At 40.3% G+C, this 20,405-nt stretch overlaps 2 protein-coding genes across 2 annotated transcripts in view; both read right to left on the reverse strand.

The window, feature by feature from the left end:
• traf4a (tnf receptor-associated factor 4a) overlaps window positions 1-6,340 on the reverse strand; it is a 32,181-nt gene extending 25,841 nt beyond the window's left edge. The window contains exon 1 of the mRNA XM_080429597.1: window positions 5,478-6,340. Within this exon, the coding sequence (XP_080285723.1) occupies window positions 5,478-5,620 (143 nt within the window). The 5' untranslated portion in view covers window positions 5,621-6,340. The remainder of the gene's footprint in view (window positions 1-5,477) is intronic.
• A 1,943-nt stretch (window positions 6,341-8,283) lies between these two features.
• On the reverse strand, window positions 8,284-18,655 carry nek8 (NIMA-related kinase 8). The gene is made up of 15 exons (XM_080428186.1): window positions 18,557-18,655; window positions 16,511-16,716; window positions 15,964-16,196; window positions 15,726-15,857; window positions 15,232-15,440; window positions 15,000-15,076; window positions 14,737-14,909; window positions 14,267-14,414; window positions 13,735-13,811; window positions 13,140-13,257; window positions 12,831-12,981; window positions 11,397-11,560; window positions 10,881-11,033; window positions 10,366-10,524; window positions 8,284-9,693 (listed from the first exon to the last, which is right to left on the reverse strand). The coding sequence occupies exons 1-15, from the start codon at window positions 18,601-18,603 to the stop codon at window positions 9,665-9,667; spliced, it is 2,076 nt and encodes a 691-aa protein (XP_080284312.1). The 5' UTR covers window positions 18,604-18,655; the 3' UTR covers window positions 8,284-9,664.
• Between the last annotated feature and the right edge of the window lie 1,750 nt (window positions 18,656-20,405).

Below are 20,405 nucleotides of genomic sequence, written 5' to 3' on the forward strand. Positions count from 1 at the left end.
CAGAATATCTATAATTCTACTACTAGGCTAGCAACCGTTGTATTTCAGCATACATTATATCTCTTCTAATTTTATTCTGCTTTTCTGTGCCAGTGGCTGTTACCTTACACAAATTAATATCTAAGTTTATAGAGCTGTTTCCAGTTCTGTCAGGTCCAAGTGCATCACTACTAGACAGGCGCAGGAAGAGTGGGTACCTAAACATTGTGGGTACCTCAATGTTAAATTGGAAATTCTTTCCTAATTACAATTAAGAATTTGGAAAAAAATCTGAAGTAATGTAAAGAATACATGATTTGAACATGCACGGTACATCATTGTCACACCCAAATTTATCCTTCAACTTCTTCTTGTCTATATGACTGGCTAGCCACAGGATTTGCAGCAATTGTAGAAATATTAGGCCTTAAATGTTGCACGTACAAATAATGTATACTATACATTACTTCAGACCATTTTCCAAATTATTTATTTTTTTGTTACATTTTGGGGGAAAAAAACAATTTAAAATCGAGGTGCCCACAGTGTTTAGGTGCCCACTCTTCCGGTTACCCCAGACAGCATCTTCAGTGCAGAGCTCTGAGGAAGCTTCACACAGACCATCAGTACAGAGTCCAGGCCTGGGGGCTCCAATTCACTCAACCAACTAAACAACAAGTCTTCTCTGTGCAGCTCCACTGACCCAACATTGTAGTCAGAAGGGGGATGGATCGCAAAGTCCCCTTCCTCCCGGATGTGGACAGCCAGGATGCCCCTGTGGCTTTGGGACACCTGTGGGGGGACTGTGAATATGTCTCTGTGATGCACCAAAGGATGGGGATAGGAATGAAAACACAGTCATTCATTAGTCATCCATGGCATAAGTCCCATGCAGGATAGAGCTACACACACACACAAAAGCCCAGCTGCCCAAGTGAAGTGTGGAAAACTTACACACAACATTGAGCACCAACACACCAATGCCACCCCATCTATTAGGGACACCCACTGTCCCAGCGGTCAATGTGCCTCTGTATGCGTTCCTCTAATCAATTCTGCGCATGGCCACACACACACACACACACACGCACGCACGCACGCACACACGCATCTGTGTTGTTCCAGATCACACCAAAAAACATCCTTCCAAAAAACTCAGAAAAGTCTACAAATAAGCTATTTTCCTGCAGAAACTTTCTGGGAGTGAAGAGCAAACAGGGGCTGATGATGAATGAAATAATGCCCAAAAAAAAGAAAGAAAGAAGGGGTGGAAGCTGACCGCAACAAGGATTCATCACACGGGCATTCAGATCAAGTTCAAATGTGGGAGACTACAGCTGAAGAATTGACCAGTCTATTGCCTAATGCCTACATCAGCAAAAACATTGACATGTCTAAGTTACAGTCAGTGAATCATCACCGTTCCAAAACCACTCAAGACACCAATTCCTGGCCTATGGGAGTGAATAACTGACCCATGAAAGATTCTCATGTTAGTCCACTTCAGAGCTTCCTGTGACATGGGAGTCTGAGTTAGAACTTACAGAATCACTGTGTTTATGCCTAGGAAGAACTTACAGAGCAGAACAAACCAATTACACCCTTGTCAAGGCCAGGCCATAGCACTGTATCATTCCCACAGAGACACAACAGTAACACTGTATAACATAGCTCTGGCTCACTGCAGCCAAGATTGATGAGCCATGAGCCATGCCATGTGTGGCACATGGGCATCAGGCCCGATTAGCCCGAATTCCCGAACCCATTTTTTATTAAATACCATTAAGTGCTTATTTAATCTCACCAATAAGAGCCCTAACACATCATTGCTCAAATAAAGGTGAGGCCTAATCAGCACATGGTGAAATGTTGAGACATGTGACTCACATTTGAATGCTGGAGTGTTAAGCCTGGAGGGATGGGCTGCCTCTACCCCATGACTCTCCCTCAGAGCTAGGGCAGCCTCCAGGGCTGCTGCTGTATAGTATTTACACATTCCTTCCGTGGCGGAAACACAGCCCATTAGAAATCACGTGCCAGCAAACAGAGAGCTATACACCAACTCTTTTCTCCATTAAGCCGTGGCAAAGTAAAGGAAGGCCATTCACGCTGGTCTCTTTTTTCCCTTCCTTATGTGCCTTTCAGTAAATTTAACTCTGTGACTAGCATGAAACGATGCTTACCCCCATTTTAGAATAGCTTCACATTAACTTGCAATGTCATACACTGAAAATTAATCTCTTCAAGATGGAGTTGGGTGATATATCAACATTGTGATATGAGACTTGATATTGTCTGCGATTTTGATCGTCCTATAGAGTTTAAATGTAGTCTTTTCTTAAAGACTGTATTACAGTAAATATATCAAATGTTCTGCATGTATTTGATGTTTTTCGCTGAGTGAAATGAACAACAAATACCTCTACCTGTTTTGGTCATCACTTTCACAAAATGTGTAAAATATCTATATCTATATAATATAAAATATTGTCACATTATTGATATTAAGATATTCTATATTTGGTCATATTTGATTTGTCAATATTGTCCAGTAGCCCTACTTGAAGACCAGGATTCATAGCCCGACATGCTGTGGCGACGGAACATTGCAGGGATTTTGGGAAGCTTATTGTGACAGGAGCTGGTGAGTTACAATGACACAACTGTCAAGAGTGAAAGTGGGCAGACTGGGTTGGCAAGCCAACACTGAATCCCATACAGCCCACAAATCAAAGGAGAGGATCAACCTAGATGCACAATGGGTAAAGAGCATTAGCTAACTACTCTCTGTCAGCTTCGATAAACTGGTACTCCAGTCAGAATGAGACACGCTAACCCTTTGTGCTGTCCATCCCTGGGTGCTGAAATGTCTGCGGCCTCTACCGACACACTTTGCCAATTAAAAGAGTTGAAGCCCACTCAGTGAACTCATGGCTGCATGCTGGATGTTACATCCCTGTGAACATGAGATTTACCGATACATGTTAAATTGTTGCAAAAAAATCATCTTTCTATTGTTATGGATGGCAGAAAACTGATTATTCAGCAGCAATCACTCTGCCTTCTCTTTGTCTATTTGTATTTCAACCTATCAAGCACAGCCAACCAGAGTAGATGGCATAAAGCTGTTTAATTATGTCAAACAAAACATGTATTCACTGGCTCTCTTCCTCCTACGGTCAGTGTCCTCTTTAGTTTATGTATTAAAGTCAAAATGTGATATAATTACTACTTAAGAGCAGACAAGCTAGAGTTCTGATTTTACATTAAAACAAACACGTCAGTGGTTCTACTACTGAAATTGTCAGCATCACAAGGATATTCAATTATTCATGAAAATGCATTTTCTGTCAACTTGTGGTTTATATTGCCCTACGATCTAATTGTTTATGCTTATATAATTATATTATAATTATGTGTCACTTTGTATTTGAATCATTAAAAGGGTGTGACAGAGCTAACTTTACTTACTGATTGTTGTTTGATTGCATGGCCTAACAAAAAGGCAAGCGTCCATCAAATATATTTGGTCATCTTTAAGAATAACACCACTAGTGAGGGGATTAATATGGAAGCGGCATTTTAGAGACACATGACCTTGCAGTGGAAGATCCCTCTGTGTTTTTGGGTGCCTTATTCCCATGATGGGACGTGTGTAATCTTTCAAACAAGGCATACACTTGTTTGAAATGCCCCAGTCTGCTTCTCTGCCCCCGACCCCAAATCTATATAGGCAGGCAACACAGCCTCAGGGCAAAATGACAGACAGGATGGAGGGCAAAGGCTCTCACCCAGCCTTGGTGTATGAATATACTTGCATCATACAGTAACGAGTATACATAGGCTAGTAGGCTGCATAGACTTACATACATAGCCTACGGTATTCTGTATATACACACATAATTGTTCTAATGTAAGGCCTGCAATATACATCTAGTCAGTGACAGTGAGTGACCTATTCTAACAGACACACATTCAATAATGTTTTATATCATCAGTTAACAGCACGAGTGTCACTTTGGGTTAGACCACTGGTTCTCAAAGTGGGGTCCTGGGGGGGTACCGGGGGGTCCCCAGCGAAATTAGTTAATATCACAATTACTTTAACCACTTTAACAATATTTTATACGTTGGCTATTCAAAAATAGCAGATATATCGTGCCACGCTCATAGAGCTTGTAGCTATTTTTGATCGATGGTAACATTTTCACATGGGGTTCAGTTTGGGGGTCCTTGGCACCATACAAGTTTGAGAACCACTGGGTTAGACAGAACAATACATTGTCTTGTCTATAGGGGATCAAATGTGTTGCAAAGCATCATGACTTTCAAACCTATAATGTTCAAACCAACTTTGAACAACGTACAAAACACAAGAGGTCCGTAGAATGGCGTAGTATAGTGCAGTGATTCTCAACCTTTTCAGGCCATGATGAACCCCCCAAAATAATCATATTTGAACTGGGGAGAGGGGACCCCCCACCCTGATAAGCATTTAGGAGTTGAGGCATTACATTTTCGGTTCCACAGATAAATATTAATAGAAACTATAAAAAGGTGCTTAAATTGTCACTTCACTGTCATTTGGGGACCCACCCAAAATCATGTGGGGACCCCCCTGGGTGTCCAGACCCACAGATTGAGAACCACTGGTCTAGTGAACTGAATCTTTAGTGTTGTTGTGTTAACCGCCTGGTGAAGGCAAGGCCGAGGAGGACAGTAGGACACACCTACACATCCTTTATTTACTGTAGCTCCACCGAAACTACACACGACACGGTTGCCAGGTTTTGAGAGAGAAACAAGCAACCAGGTCGAGGAAACCCAAAAGAAGCGACTATTAGGCCACATGAGCACTTTAAACCTATACATCGGCTATTTGAAAATAGCCGATCTACAAGCTCACAGTGCGATGCAAAACATTAAAAAAAATGTATTTGTTAAACATTTGATACGAATCTTATATGGTCCCTGGCACAAACTATTTTCAGATAGGGATGGGGGGGGTCTGCGGTCAAATACATATGAATCTGGAGGTCCTCCTTGACATGAACATCTTTGAGAACCACTGGTTTAAACAACATTTAGGAAACAAGCCCAAATAAGCAACTACACTTTAGAAACAAGCCCCAAAAAAACGTAACTAACCAATATTTACAAGCAACTTTACAGGAAAAACAAGCCCAAGGTCGCTTATAAAAAGCGTACTTGGCAACACTGGACACGGTTGTAGCCTACAGTATCGCCTACAGTGGTGGCTCTCTCATGCACACACACACACACGATGCATGCACACACACACACGATGCACGCACGCACACACACAGTGTGTTGTGTGTGTGTGTGTGTGTGTGCACGCACGCACATACAATCACCCTACCGAATTTAGACATTCTTGCAGACAGATACACACGCACACACACACACACACACACACACACACACACACACACACACGCACGCACGCACGCACGCAGGCACACACAATAACCCCGTACCTTAGGAATTCTTGCAGACAGGTGTCACAGAAGCGGTGTCCACAGGTAGAGACCTGGACGGGCTCGCGCATCGCCTTGCTGCACAGCGGACACTGGAACCTTCGCTTGGGTTTCTCCAGAAACTTGTAATCAAAACCCGGCATATTGCTGCTGCAAACCAACAAATCGCTGTCTCCGAGGCCTTTTAGTACAGGTGGACGCTCTTCTCTTTGTCCCCGTTGAAGTCTAGGTATATAATGTGGTGCTCGTTTTTACGCCGACGAACGACAACAGGGGGCCGACGCTACGACGTTCATGTCCCTTCCTTCGCCACCGAAACGATCGTCTTTTGAAACGAAATACCCAAAAACGCTCGCCCCAAAACACAATCGCCCCCGGGGGCAAAATCCGGCGTTATTCACCTGGTATTCCTTAAAAAACACGTAACCTCAGTAGACTATGCCTAGACCTTATTCCTAATCGTAACCTCAGTAAAAACGGTGCCAAAACCTAACCTTATTCCTAAACGTAACCTCGGTTAAACTATGCCCAATCCTAGACTTATTTCTAAACCCTATCCTCAGTAAAACAAATACAAGCACGGCTGGGTCCGCGGAAAAAAAAAACGGGGGGGCGAGCGTGTTTTGGGGCGAGTTTTCCGGTTACCAACGATATGTATTGTGCGTTTCAGTCCACCGTCCTCCTCCTTCCTTCGTCCTTCCAGCGATCGGGTGAATCAATGACAGCGACACAAAAGAAAAGCCTCGACAGTCCAGTCGATGATGCCGCAGATTCCCCAGACAGCCTTCCTTCCACAGGTCGACAATAATACAGGTTTCCTGCTGGTTCTCTCGCTGTGTGTGTGTGTGTGTGTGTCTGTGTAGATGCAGTGTACTGACTGACAGATGGGGAACACAATGCATAGCCCTGGATGTGTTGAGGTAGAGCGAGTCCCGCCCACTCCTCCTCCTACTTCTCCCCGCGGGAGGAGTCCAAACCCCGGCGTGTACATACAGTCGGTGGTGGAAAAAAGTACTCATATTGTTTTACTTTTAAGTAAAAGTATCAGTACTGCAATGTATGTAGAAATACTCCGTTACAAGTAAAAGTCCGGAATTCAAAATGTTCTTGAGTAAAAGAAACAAAAAGCATTGGTATCAAAATGTACTTAAAGTACCAGAAGTAAAAGTACTCATTATGCAGAATGTCCCATGCAAATGTATAAAACTCTTAGCAGATCTGCAAGCTCACAAACAATGTGTAAAAAAATATCTACAAATTTTACTCAAGTACAGTATAGGTCTACTTGGGTAAATGTAGGCTACTTAGTTACTTACACCACTGGGCCCACAGGTATTAGAAACTATAAAAAGGTGCTTAAATTGTCACTTCACTGTCATTTGGGGACCCACCCAAAATCATGTGGGGACCCACACCCACAGATTGAGAACCCCCCCCCCCTGTATTCAAAGTGGACATAATAGTCAGTAGTAGCCTCCGGTGTGATGTTATTAGAGTAAATAATATGTCTTATCTGTCAAATGGCCACAGCTCATGCACGATGACAGGGGAATATAATACAGTCATATACAGCCATGTTGAGCCAACCTAATTAAATTATAAGCTCACGTAACGAATAATAATGATGGCTTTCATGTGCTGAAGAAAGACCCCCGACCGTTTGTTTTAAAGGGAGAATCGGAGGATAGACACACTGGACTAATTGACGTAATAGGACCCAGTACATTACTCAAGGACTGTAGGCTACTTAAGTACTTTTTTCTTTTTCTTTTTACTGTACTGGAGTATTTCCAATTTTCAGTACTTTTACTTCTACTCCTTTTCTACTCCTCTTGGAATCAAGCCATAGGCTTTCTTGGGTTTAAAATCCTCTTAGCTGACCTTGTATTGAACTGTACTTTCCTGTGCTTTTTTTTGGCAAACTTCTAATGAAGTGTTCAATCAATCAATCAATCAATCAATCAATCAATCAATCAATCCACTACATCTCAGAGGCAAATATTGTACTTTTACTCTACTACAATTATTTGTAACTTTAGTTGGCTATTATTACAAAACACATATTAATCACCTCAATCCTATATACATTTCGGCCATTTGAAAACAGCCAATCTACAAGCTCACAATGCCTGCTTGCTATTTTCAAAATTTGTATACAATTTATACATTTGAAAACTTGGAACATTCTGCATAATGAGTACTTTTACTTTTGGTACTTAGTTGTATTATTCCGGACTTTTACTTGTAACAGAGTATTTCTACATTGCAGTATTGATACTTTTACTTGAGTAAAACAGATGCAAGTACTTCTTCCATCACTGGTAGTAATAGGTATTTTGATCTCGTGGGGGATAAATGCCCCCTGGCGGTTGACCAAACAGAAGAACGTAACCTACTGGTCTTGTATGTTTACACAGTACACAACTATATTTGTACTGCCTGTTTGTAACAAAAACATAGACAATCAAATCAAGCTCTATTGTCAAGGAGCGGGAAGAAAACAACAGGGGGTTCTTAGGGAGGGTTTAATAGGGTGTAGTTAAATAAGAAACTGTATTGCTACTGAATTACATCATCATTACATCATCATACTACAGAAAAGCAATGGTAATAAATCCATGCTTTCAAAATATGCCTCTATAGCCTATCAAAATGTGTATTCCATGTAATATTCTTATACATATATAATATAAAAATGCATTGTATTGATAACATAATTACATATTGATATGATTAGTTCCTATTTGGAGATTCAATAATAACACTCATTTTCATTTTGGTCAATTAAAAATCAGATCACTCAGAATACAAATAATTCATACCATTTTAAAGTAACTGCAAACAATGTAATAACTTTATCACACATTAAAATTATAGATCACTGGTTTGGTAAGGCTATTCTGATTATGAAAGCATGAACCTTTATATTTTACATATTACACAATATAACATGTTCAGTATATTCTGATAAAAGTAATCAGAACATAATGTGTAGGGCATTAGCAATATGTAATTTGTAGCACTGGCAGTGATGAAGATATAATCGCACAATGATCAATTACACCAACAATGTAATGTATATCAAAAGACATCAGAAAGAGATTGGTGATATGTACTTTGCATAGCGGAGAACAAAGGGACAATGACACACTAAATAATAGGTGTCTTAAGGACATTGTTTTGGCAGCAGACGTGCTTTGACTCAAAGGCCTGAGCTTATTCTAAGAATGTAGGCCTAATTTACACAATATACATACAGCCTAAATCAAAAGATGACATGAATTTCAATTAATTACAATATATTTACAGATTCTACCAAAAAGATGCAAAATTACTGCAACACCATCAACTGTAAAGAATACCAATTAGCCTATAGCTTAGGTCTGTTTATTGGCAATAGGGCTGTCGTGCAACAATAGTGAAAATAGCCCATATACAAGCTCACAATGTGTCGCAATGTGACGCACTGTGAGCTTGTAGATGTGATATTTTCACTATTCTTTACATTTTTGCACATTTTCGCCTATGACATTCCCAAAATAGTGATAGATTATTCATTTTGATAATCGGTTAAATACATTATTTCAATTAACTGTTGCACCCCTAATTGGCAATAAACAATGCACAATGCAACAAGGCAATAAACAATGCACCCTTAGCTAGTCTTAATAACATAGATAGATTACCTACAAGAATATGTGGACTAATCCAATAAAACACAACAGGACCCTTGGCAATGTGCTCAAGATGAATGTAGTTACTTAACTCATTTAAGTGGTATGAGCTGAGTTGAGTCAAGTGTGAAACATGAGAACCATTCTTTTCCCCGCACATCTCATTCAGCACAGGGTTAACAGAGACCTAACCAGTTTGACTTTCTGCTGGGGTGTGTCTTTCATCATGGTAACCCCACTCTCAAAAGAAGACAAAAAGATGTGCGTGAAAGATCCACAATGACTTCCTGCAAATGCAGTTACAATCACTTTACTTGCATGCAGTCCACTTGCTAAACTGCTTGTGAAATGCACTTCCTTTGACAGTGAAAAGCGCGACTTCGTACCTTTATCTTTTTTATTAAATTAAAACCTCTTGGACGAGAAAGCTACCCTTCACTTAAGTTGACAGACATCCCTTGCAGGCGTTCAAGGCGGACACTGAGGAGGTGAAGAACACTCTTCAGGACAAAATCATCTAGGGACAGATTCCTCAAGCAAAGCTGTATAAGAAACAGGGAAAAGATAAGAGTATACGCATCAGCACTCATTCCATGGCGATATTAAAACTATACTGTGTAACCTGTTCAATTAAACAAAAGTTATTTTTTATGTTTCACTGGTATATTTTGGTACAACAATAATGTGTTTTTTGACAATTTCTCTAAACACTATTAAGCATAATTATTAGTCTGGACCCAACACTCGCACATGGCATGACACCGGAAATGTATCGGAAATGACAACAGGTACATAAGATAGTAATAGTATTGCACAATGGGTGAGGCATGTATTCTCAACTTGCATCGTTCCCGACTTGCATGGCCCCAGAGTAGAGGGGCACCGTTCTAGTATGTTTAAAAATAGAGGCATATGTATATTTTTAATTTTAAAAAGGATTAATTATGGAGACTACTCTATGAGTACAATACAGGTCCCTGTCACATGGTTAACGCTGGAACAGTCACCACTTGTATTTCTGTCTCTTCCAGGGATTACACTAAAATGTTTGACTTATTTAATGTTTTCTAAATCTGCATCTATTTTAATCCTTTCGGTAGCCTTGGTTTTATCTCTGACTTTGACAAAACCACTATTTGGGTATGAGTGGTACAAATCGCTGTTATGGCTATGTCTTAACATTTCTTAACAAAAGGTCATAGGTGAAATATTACGTTTCACTGCCAGTAGAGTGTTGCCATGACAACAAGCCACCGATGTCACCGTGAACGGGTGACTCTCATCGAGCTGCACTGCCCTCGGTATCCCAGAATCCTCTTCTTTTCTTCCTAGGCGACCACGGGCCCCCTTTCCCCAGGTATACACCTCTCCTTCTGAAACAAGAGGAGAAAGAGATAGAAAACATACTGGTCAATCAATCAACTGGTGGATTCAATCAATCAATCAATCAATCAAAAGTCAGATAGATGGGACATTGCTCCCGCAGGATTCAATCATCTACACTGAGACTTCAGCTTTGATGTGGCTGTCAGGGTGAACCTCTTGTATCAGTGACACAAACTGACCCTCACCTGCAGTATATGAAAGTGTGTGTGTGTGTGTGTGTGTGTGTGTGTGTGTGTGTGTGTGTGTGTGTGTGTGTGTGTGTGTGTGTGTGTGTGTGTGTGTGTGTGTGTGTGTGTGTGTGTGTGTTCTGTATATTTAGTTATCTCAATTGTCCACTACTTACCAGACCCAATAGCTAAGGAGAACGCATCCCCACAAGCAGCCATGGTGATACCATGTAACCCTGGCACAAGGTAGGGCGCGCGGCTAGTACGTCGGGAACTACAGCCCATCTGTCCATGCTGATTACTGCCAAAGGTAAAGCACTGACCCTTTTCTGGGCAAAGAAACAAAATGACATTACGCACAACCAACATGACCATGGGCAAAGAAAACACACGATTCACTGTAACCAGAGAGTCAACATGACATACTATAAGTCAGCTTTCAGAAAATACAGTAAGTGCATGCATGTACTTGGTGCGGATGGTATGTGAGGTTTTAAAAGATACAGTATATTGTTTACCCACTTTCAGCTTTTGGACCACAATGAAAACTTGTTTAATTGTTGTCAAGAAAGTATTCTATTCTAGTCTAACATGGAATCCCTATTTTGGCCATGTCATTATAGGCAAATAAAAAATGATAATAATCAGATATACATGCTCACAACGTGTTACAATACGACATGTGAGCTCACCTGTAACAGCAACAGAGTGGGATGTTCCAATGTCAATGTAGACAATGTTCTCTGTGTTTAGTGGGGCTGACTGGACAGGGGTAAATGAGTGCAATTCTTCAACCTGGTCAGTGGGGCTTGGTTCCTCTCCAACATTTATCTTATCCAATCCCAGCTTGTTAAACCTGAGCACAACAAATTATTAAATTCATCTGGGGCCAGGCGCGGAGATTTGTCTCCCCCCTAGCTCCATTTTTGAATAATAAAAATAAATGTTAAAATGATTAGAATTACTTATTTAATAGAACCTAAACCGACTTATGCATCGTAAGTAATTAATAATGAAGAATTAACATAACACAGTGTCAAATTATAGCTAGATTAGAGAAAAAAAACTCAAAATCGTGCGCACGATTTAGGCGCCCGCACGTTTGGCTTGCGTGCGTGTGATTTATCTTTTCGCTTAAAAACGAGGAACAGCAGCAATATTTAAGGCCAACAAAAATGAAAAAAAAAAAAAAAAAAACGTATAAACCTACTTTGTGCAAAAGCATTACGTAATGGTCAAACCCTGAAATAATTTACATATGGCAGTCTTTGGTGTTGGGACAGTGTAGTTTATAGTTGAACATGGAGCAAATAAAAAACATTGTCATGACAAGTCATGGTACTGAATGAGCAGTTACAACGTCAACAGGCTCATCTCTCCTTGTTTTAGTTTAAGGAAACCAATATGTTTCTGATTGGTTGAAATGTTTTCTGATGGTTTTGGTTTGGTAAAAAAAATAGCAATAAAACAAAGCAGTTAAAATAACAGCAGATAGAATCATAGTCTCTTGTGTGTGGTTAGACGCAGAAATGCTTCTAGTGCAAGATGAGACACATCACTGCAGGTATCAAAACTATTAACACATACGTAACAACTTAAGAAAGGTCTTTTCCATGGTCAACTAAAAATGAAGAGCAAATGTAGTTCAGTGCAAGGAGTTGGCAGGAAGTAGCTAAGCCACTGGTATCTGAGCAATGCTGTCTCCACGTGGGGCTGACATACACCCTCCTACTCATAGGGCTCTGCTTCCTGTCCCAAACCTTAGTGAGTAAAAGATCGACAACGAGGATATGTGTTTGTAATGGTGAAATAATGCTGCCTCACAGGATGTGCAACTAACTAAAGTGAAGACATACAGTACAATCCCTTTTAAACCCCCATCAAACATGCAAATGTCAAATGAAAGTATTTTATCACTACACATTTCACAATAACATTATGAAATGGTCTTTTCTGTGAAATATTAATGAATAAATGATCAGAAAAAATTTAACTGTAGTTACTATGCTATCTGATTAAATCGGAACCATCCTTCACTGGTAATCGTGCACTCACCTTGGCCGGTGTAAATTTCACAACCCATTTTGCCCCCAAAAAAAGAAGAAAAGCAAAGATGCATTGCATACCTGTTGCTTCCACAGGCCAGAATTTTGTACTGAGTGCCAATGATCATGGAGCAGTCGACGCCACACAAAACCTTCTGGGCGTCAAATTCTACAGGAACACACACCTGCTGGGGTGAGTTGTGGGAGTCTTGGGTGCCTAAGCCAAGGCGACCTTTGAGAGGAGGAACGGAGGACAGAAATCTGAACGATCAAATCAAATGCAAAGTTTTCTCACATGCATTGCGTCAGTTCAGTGTCATAAAAAACATCAGGTAAAAAACAGACACATGAAACAACATAGTGATTAAAAAGACAGCATGGCTCATTTACCATTGTCTCCTCTTCCCCAAGCAAATACTTCCCTTTCATTGGTCACTGCAAGCACATGGGAAGCACCACATGACACCTGAACCAGCTCATAGCCAAGCAGCGCCTCCACTATCTTGGGCTAGTGACAAAAAACATGGAAAGACTATATCAAGCTCCATTTCTGTGTCCTAACTGAACTGATATCCATGACAACTAACCACTGTTATACCAATAGACTATACAGATTACTATTCAAAATTGCTCCTCCTCTCTCACGCTACAGCTCATATATTGAAAAAGTAACGTGCAGCTTCAATCATCCGCAACTGTGGAAAGAACAATCACTACTTGAATGTATTATGTATGTAACAGACTGAATTAAATCATTCTTGCTGCCAGCTATCAAATTTACAACCTGAATGTGAGTAATAAACAACTATGTGGAATGTATAATGATGAAATAATGCCTGAATCACAAGGAATGTCTCAGCAGCAAGGACTTTTATACTATGTCATCTATGAGCAGAAGGTGATACTGTGAATTCTCACAAAAACTAGAGGAAAATTCTAGAAATAAGCAATAACTCACATTTTCCTTTAAAGGTTAGCCATTTACCTGTATAACATCATTGAAATTGCCATGTCCTAGACAACCATTACTTCCACTTCCAAATGTCATGATAATACCTCTGTCTGCAAATTGACAATGAAAAAGGGGATTAGACAGACTATTAGTTGATGATTATTGTATAGACCAACATATTGTCCATAATCCCTAAAAAGGGAATACTAATCCGCTTCACCACAGTGATAAGTGGCAACGAGAGAGAGCCGAGTAAGCGAGGAGAATGGTCCTTTAATCCTGTGTTATCTACGTTCACTGATGGATAAACAACAGCTTCCTGAAGATGCTTGCCTCTAACAGGGCATCACTATATGAAATCAACACAGCACTGAACACATACAACTTAACTTGGTAAAAAGTGTAATAAAAGGTTATTGCAGCCTCACTTTACATTATGTCTGTGCTACAGTGTGTAAAGGCAAACACAAAGTATAAACACTGATTTTGAGTGGCAAAACCTCACACAGTAGCATACTAGCTCTCTGATACCGTAGCTATCCAAAGAGAGATGGCCTATACAAACCTGTCATGCAGGTGGAAAAGAGATCACCGCAGGACACAGACTTGATTGTGACTCCCGACTGACCCTCGAGAAAGCGTGAAATGAACTGAGGCTGCATCTGCTCCACCGCACCGGGCAGACAGGGCTCCCCAGATCCTACTGATGGAGCCTACATGGGAGAATCCTCAGTTAATTTAACTCTGACCAGTGTACAAATGTATCCAAATGGACCATTTGGTTATATTTCACTTTCTGAGTCACAAATGGAGAAATACACTGAGGATTTTACTGTGTAAACACACCAAATAAATAAGCAGTTGTGAGGACAGAGATCATTGGAGAAATATACATTGTTGATACAAATTGAAAACCTTGAATCTGCTATACTCAGGAGAATGACTAAAACAAATATAAAAAGGTAAGTGATTGATAATATATCATCAAGCTTGTAAAGGCTTTGTCCAGACAAACAACTCCCAGAGCACACAAACCTCCCAGGTGATAAGTCGACCTGACTTTGTGACCCCCATCTTCTGAGTGCGGCCCAGGGACACCTGCAGCACCTCAGTGTTCAGCATGGGCAGACGGAGAGGCGTCGAAATGCCACTGCCCCACGTGTACACAGAGGACAGCGGGAGGGAGTGCACCTTTCCTGTTCCTAGACCTAGAATTACATCTAGAGATCAGCAAAGAACATACAGGAGCATGCATTTATGGTGCTAAATGTTCACCTACAGAGATGGACATTACTAACATCTGGATCTGTTGCCTGGCATTCTTCCCCCTGGTCTACCATGAGGACCAGACTGCACATACAGCGGCTTCTCGATTCTAGAAAAGTAATACATAGTAGTGAAAAGTACTTATTACATAGTAGTGAAGAGTACATATTATGGGCATTGATTGCACATAGGTTAAATCTACATGTCACATATCCTACATATCCACGAGTACCATCTATTAGAGTTCATAGTTTGGTGAATTACCTCCGCATTTTTACATTGCCAATATCGGTGTAGAGATTAAGCAGGGGTCTGATACATATGGGGTGAGCCATGATTTCATTGAGTTGAGGCCGTTTGGATGGGTCTAGATTGAGCATGTTCAGGATGAGTTGTCTGAGCTCTGGGCTGTATCGGTCAGAAATTGGAGCGAAGGTACCACTCATGATCCTCAGAACCAGGGCAGGTAGGTTCTGAAACATAAAGAGAAGTGGGCCAAACCTTATCAAATGGACAATGGATCAGTGACATACTTGAATATATTACTGTCTGTATTCTAATGCAAAACAAATACATCTATCCAATCCACATCTAGCCTACATCCTGCTTGGGAACATTTGGGATATTCAAGTTAGACAGATTTTCTTGGTGAAAATCCAACCCACTTTAATTGAGATAAAGAGAAGCACTTCAAAGACTAAAATGAATCGAGGATGAATGAAAATGTGAAAATACTGTGAAAGAAAATGTTTCAGTACAGCAGCTTCAAAGGCTCTCTTAAGGCTGGCTAGCTCATATAGCACGCAGCCTAGGGCCCAAATGTCACTCTTCTGATTGTATGGCTTCCCTTCACACAGCTCAGGGGAGATGTAGCACGGAGTCCCAACCACCTAGGGGAAGACGAAATGGCATGTCATGTCATGGGATATTATTAAGCTTGAATATGTGTGGCCGGAATTAAGTGACTACGGCAGAATTAAATTCAAATTCACCCACTGTGTAAGCTTTGCTCTTGCTGACAAGGATTTTGGAGATTCCAAAGTCACCAATTTTGACAATCATTTGGTGCTTGTCAAGGAGAATGTTCTGCGTCTTCAGGTCCCTGTGCAAAATCAGTTTATTGTGCACATGGTAAAGGGCCAGTAAGATTTGAACAAAGAAGTGAAGGATGGTGTCTTCATCCAGCAAGGAGTTACAGCGCTTTTGTATATAATCAGCCAGCGTTCCACCTGCATGAAGTAACCACCAGAGCGAAAGATCAGGTTCTTCCCTGCACAGTGTAATGTATAAGTTGCATTGTCATAGCTCATACAGTAACCAAATCACACATCCCCTGAAGCATCACAGCAGAAAAACCGACAGGCTATATGATTACTTCTCGAGGACTAACAAGGAATATATGTCACAAGACCAACACAGAGGTATGCAGCCCCTACGGAAATTTATACTGGGAAAGGTGAGAGCTGTGCACTGCAGCGCTATATTCACCGTTACATAACAAACAAAAAGGGGGTGATGAAATAAGATATGACAGAGACCTTACCTGGTGCATACTCCATAGCTATCATGAGGGCTTTGTCCTCCAGGAAGTTCTCATAGTATTCAATAATATTTGGGTGGTTCAGTAGTTTCAGCACCTGACACTCATTCTGAGCTGAAAGGCGCTCGTCTCGTGACATCTGCTCCACTGGGATCTCCTTCAGGATGACGAAGGCCCCATCACCACGCCGGCGGCATAGGTGTACGATCCTAGTCACAGGAGAAAATAGAATCGGTACTGTACACACTTTTATGACACTTGTTCACATAGTTTCATTAAGTTTAGTGAATACAAGCATAGCATTCAAATAGGCATGATTTGAGGAAAAATACTGATACACTGATCCTCTTTTCATTGACAAAATTCCAAAACTTCCCCTGGACCTTGACCCACATTGAATTTCCATGACCGTACATGCACATGAGATGAGATTAAATAATGAACCCCATGGGGATGCAGCTAATCTCATCCCTGTGGGAAATTGCCTGGCAAATGGGATTTTTAAATTCCATGACCTTTCCAGAATATTCTGTTTCCTTCCTATATAGGCTAATATAATGTGAAAGAAAATTAATAAAAAAGTATGAAATAGGCTAATATAAGAAAAGCTTAAAATCAGATTAATGAAATTAGCCTATCATAATTCAACAAAGAAAATAAATAGATAAATAACATGAATAAATTGAAAAGTTTGAGAAAGTGTATGCTAAACAAAAATTTAATGAGCTCTGTGGCTCTAAGAAATAATAGCCTGTACTCCAAAGCAACAATCTGGGTTACAATTTATCCTACAATTACAATTAAGGCATTTCACAGACGCATTTAGAGGTTAAAACTAGACAGTAACATCTGTTTGAACTAACAGAGGGTTAGTAGGCCTACTAACAGATGAAGTACGCTAGTTAAATGATCAAGTTTGAGACGAGGTATACAGTAGGTATGATCCGTAGAAGGTAACAGAAAGAGTGGGTACTAAGGAAGAGTGGCCACCTCGAAGTCAAATTGGCTATTTTGTCCAGAATGTTAAAAAATAAAATATTTGGGAAATGGTCTTAAGTCATGTAAAGTATAGGCCTACATGATCAGAACATGCTTGAACATTTGACAAATAAGGTCTAACATTTCTACAACTGCTACAAAACATCATTTGGGGAATAAACAAGAAGTTGAAGGATAAATTGAAGTCTGATAATGATATACCGTGCATGTTCAAATCATAAGAACATTTTTCTAATATGTATTTTTTAAATATTTTGGATAAAAAAGGAAATGTTACATCGAGGTGCCTCAACCTATACTGAAATATATACGAAGCAAGTCACTGTATTTTAATTCATTTCGTGAACTCTTTCTCATTTACCTTTACATATATAGCCAACAAAAAACAGTGATGGAAGAAGTAGCCTACTCAATTTTTTTTACATAAGTAAAAGTATCAATACTGCAAATGTGTAGAAATACTCTCTCCCGTATTCAAAATGTACTTGAGTAAAAGTACAAAAGTTTCGGCATCAAAATATACTTTAAGTAACAAAAGTAACAGTACTCATTGTGCAGAACGTCCCATTTCACAAGTTCAAAATGTATAAAAATCTTTTGAAAATAGCAATTCTACAAGCTCACAATTGTGAGCTTGTAGATCTGTTATTTTCCAAATGTGGTGGTTAGTGTGTTTTGTAATAATAATCCAAATTAGTAACTAAAGTTTTCATATAACTGTAGTGGAGTAAAAGTATAATATTTGCCTCTGAGATGTAGTGAAGTAGAAAAGTACTGAAGAATGGAAATACTCAAATAAAGTACAAATACCTCAAAATTGGACTTAAGTACAGTACTTGAGTAAATGTACTTAGTTACTTTACACCAGTGGGTGTAGTCTACTGCATGCCTTGACACATCACTTCTATATTTGGGAAAGAAAGGACTTCAGAATGTCCTGTTTCCGAAAAATAACTTGACAACAGCACAATAGTAGCTACACAAGCACACAGTGTAATGAATGATGAGCGTAATATGTCATCATAACAGTCAAATTAATTCGGCGTTTACCCAAAGGCTCCTCTTCCAACAACTTTGATTTTCTCATACTTCTCCATCGCGCTCCATCGATGTACTCAAACATTTCCGTCGTCTCCAGGCAACCGTCTCCTCCCCCTACATGAAACAACGAGGGACAAAAGTAGTCGCAGGAAAAGCCCAAATGTAGACCTTACTGTCAGGCCCATAGAGTTATAATTTATCAGGTTCCAGACAGGACCCAGACAAGAGGAGTTTTTACTATGAGCTTTTTTTCATAGGCTACTAGATTGGCTGTGTGAGGGAGAAATCACATTTTAGACACACTCAACTGTAACAAATGCCATTTTGCAATATAGCTAAATAGATTCAATAATAAAACATAAGAATACAAGACAGGTGGGCAATGTCTATAGGGACATCTGGGCACCATATTTTTGGGATGACTGGGCACCTAGACGAGTGGGCACCTGGACAGGTGGGCACCAAAACCATCTGGGCACTATAGGACAGGTGGGCACCTGGATGAGTGGGCACTTAGGGGTGGAGATAACTGGGCACCTGGACGAGTGGGGACCTGGAGAGGTGGGCACCTGGACAACTGGGCACCAAAACCATCTGGGCACTAGGGACATGTGGGCACCTGGACGAGTGGGCACTTAGGGGTGGAGATAACTGGCCACCTGGGTGAGTGGGCACCTGGAGAGGTGGGCACCTGGACAACTGGGCACTAGGGACATGTGGGCACCTGGATGAGTAAGCACCTGAATTAGGATTTGTGTCCTAAGTGTTTTTTTTTACTTTACATAGCATGCTGCTTTGTTGTTGGTAAGTTGGCAAGCAAACTAGACTTTTTCAGGGCAAACTGGCCAACTTGTGGTCTGCCTATGAGACGGGACAGCTGACTGTCTGGCAGATGCTTAAGCAGGCTAGTGGATTGACTGGCCCTGTGTATACATAGTCTCTGTTTATTTTGTTTTTTAATTAATAATGTTATTGTGTACTGTTTAGTGTTTAGCTATGTTTTCTCTATCCTAGCATTCAGTTCAGCATTTCTTTCAGTTCAATTATTATTCAATTCAATATTCAATTATTATTCAGTTATTCAATTATTTCAATATTTTTTTTCCTCTATTCTTTAACAGTCGGCTACTCATTTGTATCTATTTTTTAACAGTAGACAACTATATATTTTTAAATTTTAGTTTTTATAGTGTACTGTTAAGCTATGTTTTCTCTATCTTAACATTGATCATTTGAAAAAAAATTGGTATCCTTCATTCTTTTTGATATTTTACAATTTCCCCATTTTTTTCTATTTTTTAACAGTACTTCTATTTTGGCAAATACACTCTTATATTGTACTTTAAAACTCTGTTATAATGTACTTTTGACCTCAGTACTATTTTGTCAAATAAACTCTTATATTGTACTTTTGACCTCATTGTTGTGTTGTGTTTGGGGGTTTAAAGAACAATGCGTTAAATATCACTTACCAACAACAAAGCAGCATGCTATGTAAAGTTAAAAAACACTTGTGGACACGAATCCTAATTCAGGTAGCCACATGTCCCTAGTGCCCAGTTGTCCAGGTGCCCACCTCTCCAGGTGCCCACTCATCCAGGTGCCCAGTTATTCAGGAGCCCACTCGTCCAGGTGCCCACATGTCCCTAGTGCCCAGATGGGTTTGGTGCCCACCTCTCCAGGTGCCCACTCGTCCAGGTGCCCAGTTATCTCCAACCCTAAGTGCCCACTTGTCCAGGTGCCCACCTGTCCCTAGTGCCCAGATGGTTTTGGTGCCGAGTTTTCCCTGGTGCCCAGATAGTTTTAGTGCTCACCTGTCCTGTTACCAAACAGAACACCCACCTGCACCTTGCACATA

This window comes from Gymnoscopelus braueri (genome assembly GCF_963280865.1).
Source record: "Gymnoscopelus braueri genome assembly, chromosome: 5".
NCBI classification, from domain to species: Eukaryota; Metazoa; Chordata; class Actinopteri; order Myctophiformes; family Myctophidae; genus Gymnoscopelus; species Gymnoscopelus braueri.